General features: G+C 34.4%; 2 protein-coding genes across 3 annotated transcripts in view; both read left to right on the forward strand.

The window, feature by feature from the left end:
* LOC110380488 (cullin-associated NEDD8-dissociated protein 1) overlaps positions 1 to 20,095 on the forward strand; it is a 574,273-nt gene that overhangs the window by 552,244 nt on the left and 1,934 nt on the right. The gene's annotated exons all lie outside the window — the stretch shown is intronic.
* The window catches only part of Dip-beta (Dpr-interacting protein beta), a 71,481-nt gene that overhangs the window by 12,041 nt on the left and 39,345 nt on the right, over positions 1 to 20,095 (forward strand). For both annotated transcript variants that reach the window (XM_021331700.3, XM_021331699.3), the window contains exon 2: positions 1,029 to 1,224. In XM_021331700.3, the coding sequence (XP_021187375.2) occupies positions 1,152 to 1,224 (73 nt within the window). In that variant the 5' untranslated portion in view covers positions 1,029 to 1,151. The remainder of the gene's footprint in view (positions 1 to 1,028; positions 1,225 to 20,095) is intronic.

Here is a 20,095-nt window from a genome sequence, read left to right on the forward strand (position 1 = left end):
TACATGATCTAAACGCAAAATATTCAATCCCCTTTCTGATATATTATTTAGATTTTTATTACATCCATCGATATGAACAAATATCCCGTTAAAATCGTAGGCAAGAACAATTGGCTCTTCCACAACGCCTAATTTCATGTCGCGGTCCACCGCCGTCCGTGTTTATGCTGCCTCGAATCTTTGATATCAAATTCTTTTATAAGCAACCGCACGTACCCTCACATTCACTCATATTTTAGATAACGTTCGACTGTTTCTCTGGTGCTCCGCCGAATGTGAATAAAAATACGAATATTTTACCATCCCTGCGAGTTCGTGCATAGATACCGGAATTTATTGTTAGGTTAGGTCATATATTTTTATTTCGTTTTGATGAATAAAATACTGCATTGATAGAATTTGTTCACAAATCCGGTGGAGGCCAATGAGCACCATTTTTTTGTGAATAATAGCCATAATAGAATCTAGTTTATGAAATATAAAATTCATAAAATACTTACACTCTGGAATTCAGTTTAGACAAAGAGTTTAGTTCGCTAAAATCTCTTTCATGACATTTAATCTGGGTCCATCCTTTTGTTGGTAATCCTTAGCCTTAAATCTAAACTTAGTAAAACTGCGAATATAATAAATTAACAATCACAGAATTAAACGTCCCACCAAATTACTTCATTGTTCTTAGGAAAAGGAAGAAGTCTGTTTTCGCTTTCTAGAATCGTATACTAAAAATATTATAGGGACAAATCATCTTAGTCAAGAACTGCTCTTCACTACATCAACTTTTATTAAGTCGATGATTTTTTTCATCATTATTTATTTCATTATGATTATGATGATGACCTCCTAGCAGATTACTTCGGCTTTTGTCATATAAGGAAATTAGCCAACTTCGTAGGACTTATACGTACACAAGCATTTGAGCAGACAGGCGCCCTTTCTATTCCTTCACTCTCATAGAGAGAGATCAAGCGCAGGACCGCAAAACAAATAGGTACCTCAATACTTAACATTCATTCATCTTTTCACAGATAAAACACCAATCAAATGTGGGACCGAGTGGAATAGTGTTCAAAATGAGAAGACTCAAGTGGGTGTCGAGACTGGATAGCGGCGGTAGATGGCAGCAGCGGACGGTGACGCGCTGAGGCAGGATGGCGACGCACGCGCAGGGCGGGCCGCTCGCGCGCCTACTAGTACTGGCTGTATTACATGTCAATTTTATTGGTAAGTTTTCATTATTATTTTCGTTTATATAAAAAAGCTTTATAAAATTCTATAGGATAAGTGAAAAATTATTAAATTCTTTATCAGATTGTTTTCATGGCAATAATTTAAATACATATAAAACATAAAATTATTCAGTCAGTTCCTATATTTTGCCTGTGCTGTGAGGAAAAAGCAATTTTTTTTTTACATACATAATATAACATAGCACAAAATAAGCTCCAATTAATTATGAAAAGGAACCATTTTCATAATGATTTAAGAAAAAGCAGAAAATTATCGCCCTAAAGCTTCTTTAAAATGGGTTCAAAAATTGCAACATTACTTTGTAGTGACAGATTGTTCGCTCATCGCCTCGGGCCACTACACCGGGCCATTTCCCGAGTTGACTCCTAAAATTACCGTGGGATGGTAAACAACTGACAAACTGCACTTCATTCTATTTTTAAATTGGTTGATACTGGTTTCCCATAACTTACCGACCGGTAATAGTCGAAAGAATACGTAAAAACAAATTATTTTTTGTAGTATAGTGAATTAAAATTCTCCAAAGTAAGCTATAAGCGTGAATATAAAGTGAAACCGTCACAGCTATTTAAAATATTACACCCCTATTGTAACACATTAACATAAGTATAAATCAAAGCTCTTTTACATTTAGCTTATTCGTGTACCCTTCTCTTAAACCAACAGAGCATAACAACATTTTTTTGTTTTTACGCTCATGTCACTGAGTCTACAAATATTCAGTAAATCGTGGTAAAGGAATCTGTTTGTCTAGGCCATCGTGTGGGTTGTCAAAGCCTAAACTCAGCAACGACATGTAAGGGTAAACACAGACTTGTGTACAAAATGAAACGAAACGCGCGATATCTTGGCCAGGAAAAATAAATAGTGATGAGTATGTTACGGGCGTCTTATCAAAGAGTTGTTGTGGTGGTTTATGTTATTTAATATTGATTGCAATATTAATAAAAAACTATACTTATGAAAATATTTTCAGTTATTAATTTAACACACATTGATATTATGTAGATAGGCATAGAGATCTGATCACCATAGATCTCTGTTACTGCGTAATAGAGCGAATGACGACGAACAGCTCCCTCTAACAATGGATGTTAACAGATTGATATGCACTGTGCGGTTTCAATCAACTAATCGTAACGCACCGGACGCCAGATTCGGCGAAACACCACAATACTCTTTGAACTATAGAAGTTCGCTATTCGTGCGTGTTCGGTTCGTGGTTACGTGGTTACGTAGTAATGTACGCAGACCTTTACGCGACGCTTACGACATTCGGGCCGCGTTCACGGTGCTTTGTTTCGGACCGCTCTCATTTCACAAAGTGCAAGCTTTCGCTGCGTTAACGTAGAACGCTTCATAATACTAAACTATTGTACTTTACACTGTTATGGGGACGGAATCGTGGGTTAAAATGAATCGAAAAATTAGTGAAATGAGTTTTTGTTGTGACTCAAAATAATGTTTGATACAGACAAGGAGGGCTGATTGTTTAGTGACGTTTTAAGTTATAGAACTTAGTAGATTAACATCCTATATTCAACCTTCAATTCCAAATCCATAGTATCTGTTATAAATATAGTTCATTAATATTACAAAGTTGCAGGTAGTGGACATCTAAGTATTCGGACATAACACTAAAGTCCTTACAAACATTTATGACGTCTAGACAGACTTGCCGGACTGTTTCTACTCTAATAACCTCTCAAATTGAATTACACTTCTACCTGCACTCAAACTGGAAACAGACAATCATATAATTGCCGTTAATATGAATTATTTACTTTAATACCTATGTCACTAAGTTTATTATTGAATACACCCCTAGGTACAGATACGTTCAATTTTAACAGCAAGGTATCCAAACAAGAAAATGATTATCAAAAAATTTAATTAACTGACCTTTAGATAATACTAGCAAGATGACGCCTACTTTAGAACCTATGTATAGCCTTAGTTAGGAGCTAGTTTATTTAAAATACTTTCAAAACATTCCCAAATAACGTGGCTTCCTCTACGAACCCACTATGAATTACTAGAGAAATATTCAAAGAATTTCCTTTCAGGGCAAAAGGCAATATTAATTAACTACATCATCAAGCGGTCCCTTTATGCCCTCAAAGTGCCTACATAAAAAGAGTATTTAATGGTTGCGTAGAATAAATCCAACGAGACATTTTGCAAATGGATTTTTTGTAGTCACACTGTAGCAATTCATTTGACGTTGATAAAAATATAAAAGCATCGTAGAGTAACGTGGATAACCCTTTCAGGGTTCAAAGTGATGTTCGGTTTCCTCATTGAAAAACCGTTGGGGACGAAATAGAGAAGGGACATGCGTCCCTCGCTTTAATTGCTGATATTTGCCACTGTAGGTGTGGATTTTGGATCGGGTATCGAGTAACTAGCTGATAGATATGTCTGGTTTCGTACTAACGCTTTACTATAGCTATTAATTTATATTGTACCAGTTTTGACAGTAGATGTACCCCAGCGTTTAAATTAGGATTACTTAAACTAAGAACTTCCAAAATAGGTGTGTATCATTCCCACATTATTATAGCCTGAATTATCATGTTGCCTAGATTATTAAATACGATGAGTTATAGAAATATATAAGAAAAAAATATATATTCCTGTAAGGACACGGTCTTTATTTATAACACTTACCTTATGATTAAATTATGTTAATAACAAGGAACATAATTAATTGGTTCATTTATTAATGGGTAAAATTATAACAATTTATTGTACATAGCAATTCAATAAAAGTGAAGTGGCAATACTCAATCCGGCTGATTCGGTACCGATTTTGTTCAGATTAAATGGATAGGATTTATATTGGTATTTATTTGATTAGTTTGTGCAGTTAATCTGCTAATGATATGTGTGCCCTATATTCAAGTATATTTAAAAACATAAAATTAAAGACCCAATTTCAAAATTAAATAAAAAAACTTACTTCTGAGATGGCTTTCAAAGTCGATGTCTCTGGCTGTGTTTATTTAGGCACAAACTAAATCAGCTAGCTAGATAACTAAACTGAATCTCTAGTAGAAAGTTTCTTTAAAAAACTTTAAGGTTAATGATGATAAACAAAAACTAGAAGGTCCCTTAACGAAACTTATACTGATCACGATTGTCTCAGCGCGCAGAGACGCCGCCCGCGACGGAATTGAATTAATCTCGTTCTAAAATTTTCACTTGCCACCTTATCTCCTGTCGTATTGTCGTTTTATTGTGCCTACCCTGGAACCATTAGCGAAAATGTCACAGCGACGGCATTGTAATCGCCCGCCCGCGGCCTGCCCCACAATGGTGCGGCCGTTCGACCCCGCCACTCTACACGCGCCTTTTACCTTTACTATGATACAAATTTGAGTTTCTATAATAAATGAGAATACCCTCAGCACTCGCATTATTCACGGAATAGAACGCCGCTTTACCTTTCCACAATCCCGGACCAAATTCCAGAGATAGTCGTCGATCGACGTGGAAAGCTTAGCTTCGGAACGTATGAATGAGTAAACACTTTTACGAATTGTGTCGTCTACATTTCACCTCTCGGATTCTTCACATAGAGTTAGCAAATCTCGTGTGGTGATTCACGTCACGTTGTGAGCGAGTGGCCGACAAAGGAAAGAGGGCTTGCATACCTTATTACCACCTTTTTGCCAAATCCCCACTTATGTGAAACACGACGCACTCGTCGGCAACTCGGAATGACAACTACGTGTTAACACAAAATAATGTTGTCTGTGGGTGTAATATTTTTATTCTCCCTAGAAAACTCTTTTAATACTATTCAAAATTCATACCTCACCTTCATGGAAGTGTATTTGGTTAAATGTGGATCGTGTTTGTTTTGACTAAATACAAGTACGTCACTTCAAGCCAGACATAATATTCAGACTTACTCACAGCCATGTTTATCTTTTGAGTCAACATTTATTTTCACAAATTGAATGATTCGACAACTATAGGTGCACGTAAAAATACACTTATATTTACTGATATACTTGTAACTTCGCACACAGTTCAATCAATTATTTGCTTATAAACCTTAAAACTTGGACCACCACAAAAAAGTAAGGTGAAACCTTCCAAGTCATTAGACAATTAGGGCGTATTTATTTCTTTGCATATTTTGGCACATCGGAATGTCACCGCGGGCCTCCTTGCAATTAATCAGCAAGTCAATGAGCCGTTTTGTTTGGACATCGTCGATGAGTAATCCTTCCCCAGTGATTTACTGGCGGACGAAAATATCCCTGAAATAATGTTTGTGTCAACTCGCAATTTTATCACTTTTAATGGCAAGGGTGCATTTGTGAATTGGAAAGCTTTTTACTAATTTTAATTGATTTGTAATCCTCAATACATATCAAACTCATATGTTTTTCTTTAATGTGCATCGGTCTCGTAGAAAGAAAGCAAATATTCATTCTAAAAGAATGATCGTACGTAAGCAAAGCACAGAACCAATATCAAACTTAATGAAACAATTGAATACCAAAACGTACTCAGACTAATATCAATAAAAAGATTTATCGAATGCAAATGACAGAAGCACAACATTTATTAGATCCTAAAGTACACAAACGCAAAGAGCTTGGCTCGTATTTATTACCCTTATCTTATTTGCATGCAATTCTGTATATTGGTGTCCCCAGCATACACCATAAGCCGTGGCTTCCGACTTGTTTATAGAATATTCGCTCATAAACATGCAGATTGCGGATGAGACGCGTTTTTATGTAAAATTGGGGAAAGGGGAGCAGTTTTATTTATTAGCCTCTTGACTCTGGAACACGTCGAGTGACAGAACACAAGCAAGAGAAATTGCTTGTAGTTCATATCGAGATTGAACCAAGATACAAAATGCATGCGAGCAGTTTAAATCTTATCTTTCTTTTGTTTTCTATTTCTGCTTGAGTGTGTGTTTCCGATGACTATTCAAATAATGAAGTCTTGCCAAAATAAGCCGGTACCAATTCTAGCTCAACCAAACACAAATAAATTAATTCGTGTCAGCCTGTACTCTAAGTCCGAAGTCATTTAATGTAAGAATATTATTAAATAGAACTATGTAAATAATACTATATTATACAGGTATTTACTTTACTATTTATTTAGGGAAGCGCCTGGGAGCATTCTCCGGAAGCGATACCTAATTAACCTGAAGGCAGATAAAATAAACTGTCACCAAAACATCTACTTAAAACGAAAATATACTCAAAGAAAACCTATTGAATATTTCCCAACATTCCCATATGCGGCAATAATTTCCAAGTTCTATTGTCCATAGTGTATAATATGTTCCCTGGGCACAGTTTCAAGTCTAGAACTCATTTAGTCGGACGATTATCGGCACGGCAACAGATGAGACCGACCGTTGCCACCACATTATATTATTATGTTTTCCCATTGAAGCTGCACTGGATTTTATACTAAGTTATTAAGTAAACAAATATTTTCTCTCTTAATAGCAACAGTTTTAGCTCCTTGGTTAGAGAATTTTGCTTACAGAGGTATTTTGTGTTAGCTTATAATTTTATCTCGTAGTTAGGTTCTTATAAAATGGATTAATAAATTTATTATTCTTTGGTTACGCATATCGACGGAAGGTTTTCAGCTAGCTACATAACTGTGTTTTTAAACTAGGTTATCGGAATCATTCTGAATTGTTTACACGATGACCTTTCAAACTTCTCAAACAAGATTGTACACAAACAAACAAAGTTCCATAAAACCAAAATAATATTAGGAACTCGTTCAATAAATATGTACCGAATAAATAGTTATAGTTTCTATTTCCCAGTTCGTGATTTCCGTTCGAAACGAAGGATATAAGTAAACGACAAATACTGTGTCCACAAAATGTCCTACACACAATAAAAAATAAATATTAAAAAATATCTGTCGTGCGGTGTCGGGTAAAAATAGGACAAACTCGAGGGTGTTGACATAGGTGACCAAGGGATAAAAGGTAAGAGGGATGAAGGGGGTACGAAAATAGTTGCTAAACTAACACAATTACATAGAAAATACCATGGTATTAAAACACATTTAAATTGGATCAGTACAAATTGTGCAGCGAATTGCAATATTCCAATTGAGGAAAACTACCAGCGTAATTTCCTAACACAACAATAAATATAAAATGCTTGATGCAAATCAGTCAGTTCCACGAATTATTACGATTTATAAGCGATGTTTTGATCTGAAAATATTAGCCTCAAACACTACCTATCTGTTTGTTGACTAAACAAAAAAACATTACAAAACATGGTTTTTAGTTTAAACTTAAAACTTTTAGGGAACTATATTTTTTGTCACCAAAATTTATATTTGTCATCAAGTTGTATCACCTAATAAATAGATCTATCGCCACGAAATATTTTCGTTCTCAGATAAACAAAGAGTGTCCCCAGGTATGAATTACCAAATTATTGTTAATATAATGTGTAAAATATGAGATGGATTACCAATAAAACTGTAGTGCATTACATGAATATAAACTTCGTTCTTATAATAATAGTTTTGTTACTGAAATAATAGCTTGGTGCTCAAAATGGTAGATCTGTCACCAAATAAATCGATTAATCGATCCCTGACTGCGACTCCTTTTTATTTGTTATTTTGTCACCAATACAGTAGTTACATTTTATTTCGTTCAGTTATTAAAATAATGTATTCGTTACCAATTTAATACATCAGTTTATAATTTTAATGAAAATATGTTCAAAGGGAAAAGGAAGGGAAGGGAGACAAATTGGCGCGCTTTCGGGCCTCAACGAATGGGTTGTAGGTTGGTTGTAGGTACGATCATACGATGCAAGTATATTATCGGATTAGCCATAGGCGTAAAGGTGGCCAACCCCCCACCAGAAGCAAAAAAATTACTTATCTAATCTACTTATATATAAAAAGAGGGCGCCCTTGAAAATCCAAACCAGCGCTGATTATTCAGTGATTGTTATTTTTAACAATAAATATTGATTATTTTGACTTTAATTGTTTTATTTACTATTCAGCTAGAAATTCAATTTAAATATATTTATACTACCTGTGGAAATTAAGACCCTTGGGGGAGGCACATGACCAGTTAAGTAGTAGACTCTTTTGGTTGAAAGGATGATGACGACCACCCTACATTTTTAGACCTTCATGAAATTTTCTAGTGATATAATATATGATTTATTAGTGATCTCTTTAAATTAGTTTGCTCAAAAACTATTAGGACAAACCTATTATAATAAATACAAAACCATTTATTTGGTACTTGACCCCATATCTCCATGATTTTTGGTAATTTATTGTGGAATTGATTTTATATTGTTTGGTGACTACATTTGGTGACAAACCTACTATTTTGAGGGCAAACCCTATTATTTAAGAAACACAAAATGAATTAAATTGGTGACAGCTTAAATCATACCCAAACTTTTATCTACTTCTGTACAGAAAAAAGTTATCTAATCTGAACAGATATACCTAGAATCCCACTAGTTTTGCTTAGCATAGCTTACCTAGCACGGCATTCCCAATCCCAACTAGCACGCATCACTAACCTATGCTCGATACAGTCCCATATTTCCAAAACTGTAACAGTGACCAAAGAATAATGCACACGTGCCAAATCAAGGCCTGTTTATTGTCAACTCACGGCCCCAGGTCCAAATAATTAGTCAGGCCAAAGCTCTCAATGAACAAACCGAGACCAAGTACACAGACCAAACTCCCCCTGACACGTTACGGATGAAACCAGGGTAATTAAAAACGTGACCGTCATCACTTGTCGCCCAACGCCCATAAGGGTTTTATCTACTGCGAACCACCCCCAAGCTTTGTTTATTTATTGTAACAAAACTTTCTTGTTTGATCGCTTTTATAATCAGCTGTGATTATGGGGAAAATTTTGAGGTAATTTCGGGAAGATGCGGTGGAAATATTCATTTAGGATCATGTCTGATGACATTTTCATTATTGCTGAAATGTTTGTGGTTTTGGTGAAGGTGCTGAGTGCCAGGTGTAAAAGTTTCACAACGGCTTGTCACGAGTGCTTGTATAAAGTTGTACCTATTCACATAATTATGTATATGTAGCTACATACGTAGTAAGTCATGATAGAAAATTAAACAAATTAATACAAACAAATGTTTAATTCTAAAACTGTGCAATAAATATTTTTTTTTTAAGATGTTATGCAGCTGACATTTTTTTTAACTCTTCTGAAAATATTTTGTAACTCAGGTTAATTTAAAGGCAAGCTTATTGAAGGTTTAAACTGAACACAAGTTTATCTAACATCATCAAATTAACTCAAACGATTACTCGATAAGATATCGCCAACACTTACAATTAAATAAATCATTTTTCTACGACGTTGGAACAGTCTTGATGCATGCGAGGACAAATTGAGCTATAAAACCAAATCGTAACCCAACGACGAATAAAATCGCCCATTTTACGTAAAATAGTGCAGATAGATAAAAAGACACGTAAAAATATTAAGCTCGTTTTAAAACACTTGCGTTGAAGTCTAGGTATCCTTCGATGAATATTCAGAGTTTAATCACCGAATTGATTGCATTAAAATGAAATATATATCTTGTATATTTTTTTATAATTTTCTTTTTGATTCCAACAAAGATGAACTAATGCAATACCACTCATAGTACAAGAAATGGTCCAAACTGCACAACACAACATGGTTTCATTGCAAACAACATTGTAAATTCGCAATGAAAAACTGTATTGACACTTATACAGCGAGCAAAGCTGAGGGTTAATCCTAGTAATATTTTACTACATGTTATTTTTATAATGTAACTAAACTGGGAAATATGAGTAAGGAATTTATGTGTTGTAAAAATGTTATGTGTGAGGCGATTGGGTCACGCACAGGGGAGCCATTTGGCCCGCTACGATTTTTATTAACTGTTTGGATATGTTGTGTCGCCGTAAAACTAAAACGGACCCTTACGTCGATTGGCCTTATTGATAGGAGCATCTTTCCTGCTTCAACAGTTACACGGGTTTTTCCACGTATTCTAATCGTACTTAAAATATTTTTAAACTTTTGTGTCATTTCAATTTTATCTTCATCTGTAAGTAAAATCAGCAGAATTTCTTTTGTTTAAAGTAAGATTAATTTTAGTTAAAGTAGTAGCACTTTTATCAGTGTTTAAAAATTTTAAAGCACAGCACATACTGTGCTAAATTAAAGAAAAACATAGGGCACGTCAGCCGCATATCATACCCGTGGGAATTGTGTCAACCACGGAATTCAGTTACCATGATATTTGAAGCTTACAGGATTATTTTCCAATCACTAGTGAATTTTTGTATGGACACTTTGCTATTTTTTGCTAAATTAACTGTGAATAAAAATATACATAAACTAGCTTTTGCCCACGACTTCGTTCGCGTGGAATAGTGACTTGCGGCAGATTTATGGTTTGACCAATAGATGGCGGTATATGTCCGGAATAAATTTTATTTTTATTTTTGTATTTCTTTGTAATAAAAACTATCCTATGTCCTTTCTCAAGTTCCAGACTATGTCTGTACCAAATTTCACACAAATCAGTCCATTAGTTTAGGCGTGAAGAAAAGACAGAAAAACAGACAGACAGAGTTACTTTCACATTTATAATATTAGTTAGGATTATGTAGGTACCTGCATAAAAATCCATGGTAGCCAGATTGCCTTGTGAATTGCATGTATTTACCATGGTCCGAGCTACTCATGTTCGAGAGGTCGGACCGATGTAATGTTAAAATGAAAATCTGAGCTATTCATTCTATTGAATTTTAAAATTAAAATGAGCACTATAGACATTGGTATCATGGCCTGCAAAATCTCGCCGCTCCCAATAGAACATGGGACGAAACAAAACTCATAAAAGCGATGAATGACTTTTGGATATTTCTGCAGGATACCATATATTTTTCCGTTGCATTGTGGTGTTCGTGCAAACTGCCAATAGATCTCAATTATTGCCCAGTTTTGAATCTAAACCAAAATGTGAAAGACAGTTCAATGCAACTCATCAAAAAGACGTGATAAATGATCCATGGACAAATGACATTAATTATTCGTAGTTCCGAATAAAACCCGTTATTGTATGCTACAAAGTAGGTATAAGGAATTGTTGCAATTAGTCATAGTATTTTTGTACTATATATAATTAGGTTTAACATGCTGCATAATTTAAATGCCATGTCCTTAACTAAATCGTTTAAAATGATCCCGTCATCCAATTCATGTCGCAGCATAAGAACACACTTGAATAATGGACAATTAGCCTTAACTTGTAGAAAATGTAGATACCTACTTACCCTAAAACGTTGATAAATATTTTTTGAACAAGTCAAAATCATGATGTTTCAAAGCATTGTCTAAGTTACCGCAGCTATTTTACGCATCAAACTTTCTGTTGACAAAATTTATTCATGACATGATCCCTCGTAAATACATTTGGGACTTTATTGTCGTAATGAATTTGATATGGCTTATGAAAACAGACTTATCTTTTACTCTATTATGTTAGTTTATATTTTTAAATGCCCGTTTTATTACATTTTGTTATGATCTGATTTATTTTTCTGTTGTTGTCATTCCGTTTTGTTCCTTTTCTCTGATTGAATTTTATACTTTTTGGATATTTTTTTCCGTATTTAATGTCAGTCATTTTCAAATATTGTTTAGGTACGTTTAGCTACAAAAATACTTCTCTGTGCCAGAAATCTTATTGAAAAATCTTAAAGAATCAGTTTCGTTTTAAAATCTTTTCTATTGTCTCTTGCAGGGAGGTGAAAAGCGCGAGCTAGCACATATTTCTTCGTGCTTATTTCACCTACTGGCTTTATACAAAATTGATACAATAAATCGGGAACTAACCCAGTAGGTGGCAGGCGGCGTGCGTTCGCTGCGGGTACATGCAGATTTCTACGTTTTGTTCTTTACTTGCGGTCGCATTCCTTGATCAAATTGAAAATTCCAACCAGATACCTATGGTACTTTGTATGATTCTTGTGTATTTACTGCGTCCATAATCACAATACTATCGATATTTGATATTCAGTATCGATGTGTAACAAAACCTGCGGCCCTACATTGCATCACAAAACTTATAGCACTTTTAATATTACCTAGAGAAATGGTCAGTTTGCAACAAAAAGCATTTCTATTACAATGCGTATTAATATTTACAATGGAATTTTAATCAAACTCAGTTCTCTTATTGTGTGTGTTTTCTACTGAAGAAATTTTGAAATATTTTCAATTTTCATATGCAGCAGTAACCATATTAATAGTGTCTTTTTAGAAAATGTCTCTATTAAAATGTTATATTACTCTTTCAAAGAAAATCAATTTGTCCGCCAACTATTACATCGGCGACCACAAATTGATAATAAATAAAACCGCTTAAAAACTTTTAATATGAGGAAAGAAATTTATTCACGGAGAACATGTCCTATCAAAATATCTCGGGCCACACGTTATGTCGGCACATTCTTCTCCTAAATTGAAATTCTCGAACGCTCTCCCTTCGCAAGTGGGACGGGTTCAGAGCCAAAAGACAAATACTTTGAATGTTCGATTAATGTGATCAAATATCATCTTTTCTTTAACGGTTTATTTTATTAAGCTTTTTCTGTATATATTTTTGCGGTTGCCCTTTATGAGATTGTGAGTTATCTCATATTTTTATCTTGTTGGGATCATGGAAAATCGGCTTAAATAAATTGTTTGTAATAACCGAACTAATATCATGAGAATCTTTTCTTGGGATTACATATTATTTTGTTGGAATATTTATGAACCAAAATTAACTAGCGTTTAGAGGATAAATTCTTGGAAAAACTCTCGTTCGTATCCAACTACTTGGGTACTTGACTTAGTCAGTGCTGGAATACAAAATGAAAAACAGACTAGAAATGAAAACGTGCTTTAAACATTAAAATCATTCCATTTGAAATTAGTGTTGTAAGTATTCTGCGCATCAAGATAGATAACATTATTTGATTTTTCTTCTTGTTTATTAATGAAACAATTGTTATTGTTTTTTACCTGTAAGTACCTTTTCAATAAAATGAAATTTCTCTTATACATAACGGACAAAAAGTCTCTTTACGTAGAAATTTAATTTTGCTTCCCTTCAATCCCAAGCGCATCATTTTTTTATTTGTCACGTCAATCAATGTTTGTTTTACACCGTTTTTGTTTAACAGCGTTTTTTAACATTGACTTTACCCGAGATGTTTCCTTTTATACAAGGGAAATTTAAAATGATGATTATATTTTCTGATATTTGTCATGTCGCCATAGGCTTGTTGACGGCAGAAACAAAAGACACTCCATCATCGAAAAAATAATACTGTTTGAATTTATTGAAAGTGTTACCAAGGTAGTCGTAGTTTAAGAGATCTACAAATAAAAGGTACTAATTTCATACAGATTAATAAAATAAAACTTATTATGCAACAGATGACGTCAGCATTTTAACAACGAGAAAAAAAAAACAGTTTTTTCGATGCTCTACAAAAACCTGTCGATAAACGCCCTCACAGAGGGATAAGAAAGGATGTGTTTTGTGCCAAGTGCTCATGATTCTAGGAAAGAGGAGCTCTATACCCTTGTACATTGATCTGAGTGGGAACGTACGGCTTGTTTCGAGGAACATCCTTTGAGGCGGTCGGGCGGACGAGCCTTTGAACGGTAGCATGGGTGCATTTTGATAGCGATATCGATTTTAACAGTGAATAGATTTTTACTTTATTTCTCCTTGTTTGCTTAGTGTAAGTGTGGGGCTTTTGTTCGCGGCCATATTTGTAGATGGATGTACAGCGGATGTTTTTAATGGCAGGATTTTATGGATAGGTATTTGTAACTTGTACTTGTTTACTGTTTGATGAAACTTGATTAAGCTTCAAATTACTTAAGTATTTCAGTTTATCTAGAATTAACAATGTATATAAATATGTAGGTAAGAAATAGTATATTTTCTCAAGAACATCGTCCCGTTTGTTAGAATAATTTACATATTTTGCCCAAACCATGACTACTCTCACTGCTTACTCACTAAGCACTACTTCAATTTGGCAATACTCGTAAAGCAAAAAACAAGCGTAAAATATGATAACAAAAACCCTTGTAATCCGTCTAAAAGCTTACATGTAATCAAATCGTATAAAGTCACCCTCAATCATAACTTCCTGCGCAGCGGGGTGACTATGAACCCCTTGCATATTTCACTTTATCTCTCTCTATTCTGAATAAAAATTACTGAAAGCAAACTAACGGAAAGCAATAAATAATAGCATAGCTTCCGCATACATTCTAGACTCGAACTTAAAAACGAGATTCGCGGATGTACGGCGAATAAATTTACATTCGTTTTTTGTACGAACTGAACTTAAAAGACGAGTTTTGCATGACGAAGTAAATCCGCGAATAGAAAGATGAAGTAATTATTCAGCTTAGTCATGCATTGTATTTCCGCTCATTAGGTGTATATTTATTTAATTTACAACGGCTGGGGGCCGACGATAAGCTCCGGAGCGTGCGCCGCTGTGACTTCGTCGACTGAATAACAATGCAAACGGACGTCTAAAATGCTGCTACTCTGTTATGCAAAAGAATAGGGAAAATTGTATTATCTGGCGGTGCTGTTACATTTTAGAGGCGCTGATCTAGTTGTCGATGTTAAATTGGAATAGAATTCTCGTAATATAGTTTGTGGTTAGAAATACCTAATTGTGACCTGATCAAGACTAGCGGTTATTTGACCTAAAAGAAGCACATTGTTTCAATGTGCTTTTATAAAAAATATCGTACAGTTAAATTATTGTCTACTCAACTTTAAAGAGGCTTTGACAGAAGAAAACGCATTCCTACAGCAGCCAGACAGAAAAAAACATCTCTAATTGTATCTGGCTTAAAAACAAACCCTCGCTAATCATGCGCCGTCGCAAATACAATTAACTCAAATTAAAAGCGCTTTGTTAATAAACAGAATTGTAACAACGTTAATCTGAAAAACAAGGAGATTATGAGAATATTTTTTGAACAATCCTGCTTTATAACTTTTTGGGTGGCGTGCCTTCAGAGCATAGTAAAACAGTCGCCGATTGTACCTGCGCTGAAAACGCGGGATTTTCATTTGTTTTATAAATAGCCGCGCCATTATAAAAAGTGTCACGGTGACTTATTCCGCATAATGATGTATATTAAATGAGACTTAGTTTATTCGTGACCTACAAGTTTATGGACTGAAACATTATGAATGGTATTTTTTATGTATTTTAGGGTAGGTAAGAGAAAATAAAAAGTGGAGACAAATACTATTGAAAATAAGCAGACCACTTTCCTAAAAAAAGATCTTATAAAATCATAAGGCACAAAACTTTTTCAAATTTCATACCAATACTTATATCCCTTCCCAAACTAAAACTCAAGAAAGAAAAAATCACGGAACAAACTACCACTAAATTCATTTCGAATTGTGTAAACCCGTGTATAGCGTGTCGAGTGGACCCACGTCAGAGAAGAGCAAAGTGGTCCGATAACCACGCGAAACCGCGGCCTATCGCTTTTTGATAGCATCACTTTACCCAACTTGCCATCTGACGCCCATTAGCTCGAGGATATTGAAAAAGTGAGCCTCGTCGATGGCTACAGTTCGTTCGTATTTGTGACGTCATATGCCAGCACTTATGTCGTGTAAGACGTTAGTTGTAACCCAAGATCTGTTTTAGATTGGCTTTTTGTAAGTTTCTTTGGTAGTTTTTTACTTGATTTCAATAAAATAATGTGGCTAGTGATTCATATATTGGCGAAGCTGTTCTAGTACCAAATTGTTATTTAAAAGTGGTTGCTAGATCATTAGATTCCTTCAACCTAGTAGTAGTAATACAAACCTAATTTTCAGCATTAGTACCCAACTAATGGTGAAAATTAGGTTTGTATTCATGGTTCAGAATTTCAGGCTTTACTAACGCTGAATATAATTCTAATCCGATTACAGTATTTCAAGAACAGCTAAATAAAGCAATGAGCAGATTCTACTATTCACGTTACTTCTCGCACTCAGTAAGCTTTTACGTAAATTATAGTACGTTCTATTTCAACTCATTCGGTCTGAAACTGGCTTGCAGTTGAAAGTACATCGACTGCTACCTTCAAAGCCGATAACTTCCAAATTTATTCACCTCAATTACCGTCCGAACTTGATAGCTGCAATTTTGCACGTATTAATTCGCCTCCAATGTAACCTACCTGTACGATTTAATAATTTAATTATAGGTTGCATTATTAAAATCAATCAATACCTATACTTTGTGCGTGAATATAAATAGTAAAATTAAGTTATTTACTTATGGTGATAATCTACATAAAGTCGATTGATTACACAATATACCACTAAACTTGTACACATATCTCGATTTCTTACACTTTCGCGAATATTACACATTTAAATAAAACTATTTTTACGGATTTTATCGCGGTTATATTAATATTATTTAACCAAAATTGTCTACCTTGATTACAAAACGTTTTTCATGTATCTATATTTAAAAATGTACACTAGATGTAGGTATGTAAAATGAGATACATATTATTATGTAGAAATCGCTTTTACACAAAAGATCTCCGAAGTTAGGCAACCCTGCCGTAGCTGTTAACACAATAATAGTGGGTAAATTGGTTTGTTATCGATAAATATGTGGCTAACACGAATCACGTACCTATATTCCGGACAACACATCATTTTCTTTGTAGATCAATTTAGTAATAATCAGAAGGGGAAGATTTATTGGCTGTAGCTATTATATTTATATTTTTCCCGCGTATGCCGTTTCCCGCGGTTTCACCCGCGTCCCGTAGGAGCTACTGCCCGCACCGGGATATAATATAGCCTATCTTACTAGCAGATAATATAGCTTTCTAATGGTGAAAGAATATTTAAAATCGGTCCAGTAGTTTTTGAGTTTATCCATTACAACCAAACAAACAAAGTTTTCTTCTTTATAATATTAGTATTGATAAGTTGTAGGTCTTTTGTACTGAAAGATTTTCTGACTACGTGAAAATATACCTATTGCAACAATCATTTTAATGCTAATTAAGCTCTTAGAAAATTAATAATTTTGTTCGAGTTTTACCCCCTTTTACAATTCCAAATATCAAAAATGCTACTTGAGTTCTATTTCGTGTCACAACGACCCCAGAAGGTACAGTCAGCGTAATTGATAACAAAGTCTTGTAATTGGATCAAAGTCGCATTAAAATTCGCTTTGTGGCTTTTGAATTATTATCGCCTTACCCATTTTACAGAAGTTGCTAAATATTCTTTTTTTTTTTTGAAAACAGCAATGGCTTGACAAGATTCTTTTTTATGAAATATCTACGTTTAATAAATAGTATTAAAGAAGATTAAAAAAGAAGATTTTAGGAACTGATCTTAATACCCATATGTAATAGTGAAGTTTACTGAAATTACTAAGGTACTTATTCCTACACAAATATGGTACTTTACATCAAAATCTTCAGTAATTATATGAAAGCAATATCCTACCTAAAACAACACTACTAATATCCAGCAACATAAATACACCTTCGACAACATGTAAGGAAATATATTACTATTCCATCTGTTAACGTGGGCCCTAAGTAAAGATTTTTCGAAATTCGACCCGCAAGGATAGGAAGGTTCGTAATGCCCGGACAGCACGGCTTGTTTATATTTATATAAGTCGTCCGGGTTCACTTCCCCGCCCCATAATATCACATTTGTTCTAGTTCACCCTCAATTTCTTTTGCCACATACTTTGCTGACTCATTGAATCCTTTTTGGTCGTGCGTAACTTTTTTGATATTTTCTTTACAAATGGGCTTTATAATTAGATTCTTCAGTTATTTTTGGCGTGTGTACTTTGCCGAATTTATCTTATGAAGTTTTTGTGGAAATATAATAGCGTTTACATGGAATTGTGCAATGTATGTAGGCGTCAATTCGTCCGAATTAAAAACAAACGTACTTTAAACAGTTTTCCGAAAATGACAAACAAAGAAAATTGGCAAAATAATCCCTCCCCGTTTATGTATAAAAAAAGTAAAAGGAAACAGCAAAGTGGTTGACTCTGTAAATAATAAATGCCAACTAATGTAAACAAAGAAGATCCGAACATTTATATTAGAGTTTTTATTTGTTTTTAGTTTAATTGTTATACGGTTTATTCTGGGCGGGCAGTTTATTTATTTGTATGGCGCAGGTAATTCGATTACCCGTGAGAATAGTTTCAACACGTGCCTGCGTCTAGACGAATTGACTGTAATGGACTTTGTGCCCGCAGTAGTGCGCTGTATCCCTGTGTTTCCACAAACAGGGAAATATTTATTGAGAGATGTTAACATTGGGATACGATAGTACCTTCACTGTATTAATAATTGCGTTGGAAGATGATCTTTTGTTGTCACTTATCAAAATATATAAATTGCATACGTCATATTATTCAAATAATTAAATGTAACCAAACTAAAAATGACACTATAGTACACTATAGCTTAAACAAACTGCCAAACATCATAAATAACAATAATAATTCAGGCTCATAGAAGGCAATGGCGCACGGGCACCAGACAAATTGTTTCGCGTCCACTTCGGAAACCATTAATTAACCCATTTTCTGCCGTCACTTTACAAACTGTGGAAAATAAAGTACTAAAACTACGGTAGCTTAGTGAGGTTTAGTGCGCTAACTTAGTATTCTTTGATCATATCTCTTCATTCACACGAATCTTATATGAACATTTTTAAATGTCAAAGGTAGATAAAAATAATATATCTAATAATATATGAATTTGGTATTCTCCAAGTTAGAATGATGTATCACATTTTACATAGTAGAATTTCGATAACTTTATACGCGAGAAAAATTTCAGCTCCAATGAGACGGTGACAAACGTTTCGAGAGAGTTCATCGATTCTAATCCCTAGACAGACATCGGTCGCTGTTATAGATATTTTTATTGCTGAAACGAATAAAAGAACATCGATAGTTCAATTATCGAATTTATAACTTCAATCAATCATGTACCTACAGTTTTATTTTAAACAACGAATAGAAACTTCATCGCAAAATGGTTACGTCCTGTCGCCGTTACGGTCAAAGTTACCGACTCACTTATCGATTTATAAGCAGCAACTTTCAACCATACAATTAAGACCTTCTTAATCTAAAAACACATTAGCAAAGTTGACACACAAAATGCCATAAAAGTTCAGCATAAAACAGAATACATTTTCAAATGGGCAAAGAATAGTAGAAATCTGTTCACATCAAAACTTGGTAGACGGGCGACCTCAGCAATTAAGTCACTCGAAATATTTAATGAACAGTGCTAGTTCCGCGCCGGAAATGACACTTAATCGGCTTAACTTCGCCTCAAAACTTACCCCGGGCAAACACCCTGCCCCCACTCCGGCGCCTCCCGCACCATACCTACACTGCATCAAAGAAGTTGGAGAATGTGCAATTATGAGATTGTTTTAATTTAGAAACAATGTTGTTAAAGAATTTCCTTACTTCGAATGAGCTCTCTGAAACCCCAAACCAGAATTCTTGGTTTCCTTCTACATTGTTTCTCCGTTATTGCTTACTGTCGATCTTTAATTTATTTTTCTCTAGTTAACAATTTTCTTAGGAGATGTTTGCGTTCACTTTGTTTGTTCCGTTTAGATCCGATGCTTTGTTCACATGGATTATTTATTAAAGAGAAAGATAAATTGATTTATCTTTAGAATACGGCTATGGTTGTAATGTTTATGAT

This window comes from Helicoverpa armigera, chromosome 3 (assembly GCF_030705265.1).
Source record: "Helicoverpa armigera isolate CAAS_96S chromosome 3, ASM3070526v1, whole genome shotgun sequence".
In the NCBI taxonomy this organism is placed as follows: domain Eukaryota; kingdom Metazoa; phylum Arthropoda; class Insecta; order Lepidoptera; family Noctuidae; genus Helicoverpa; species Helicoverpa armigera.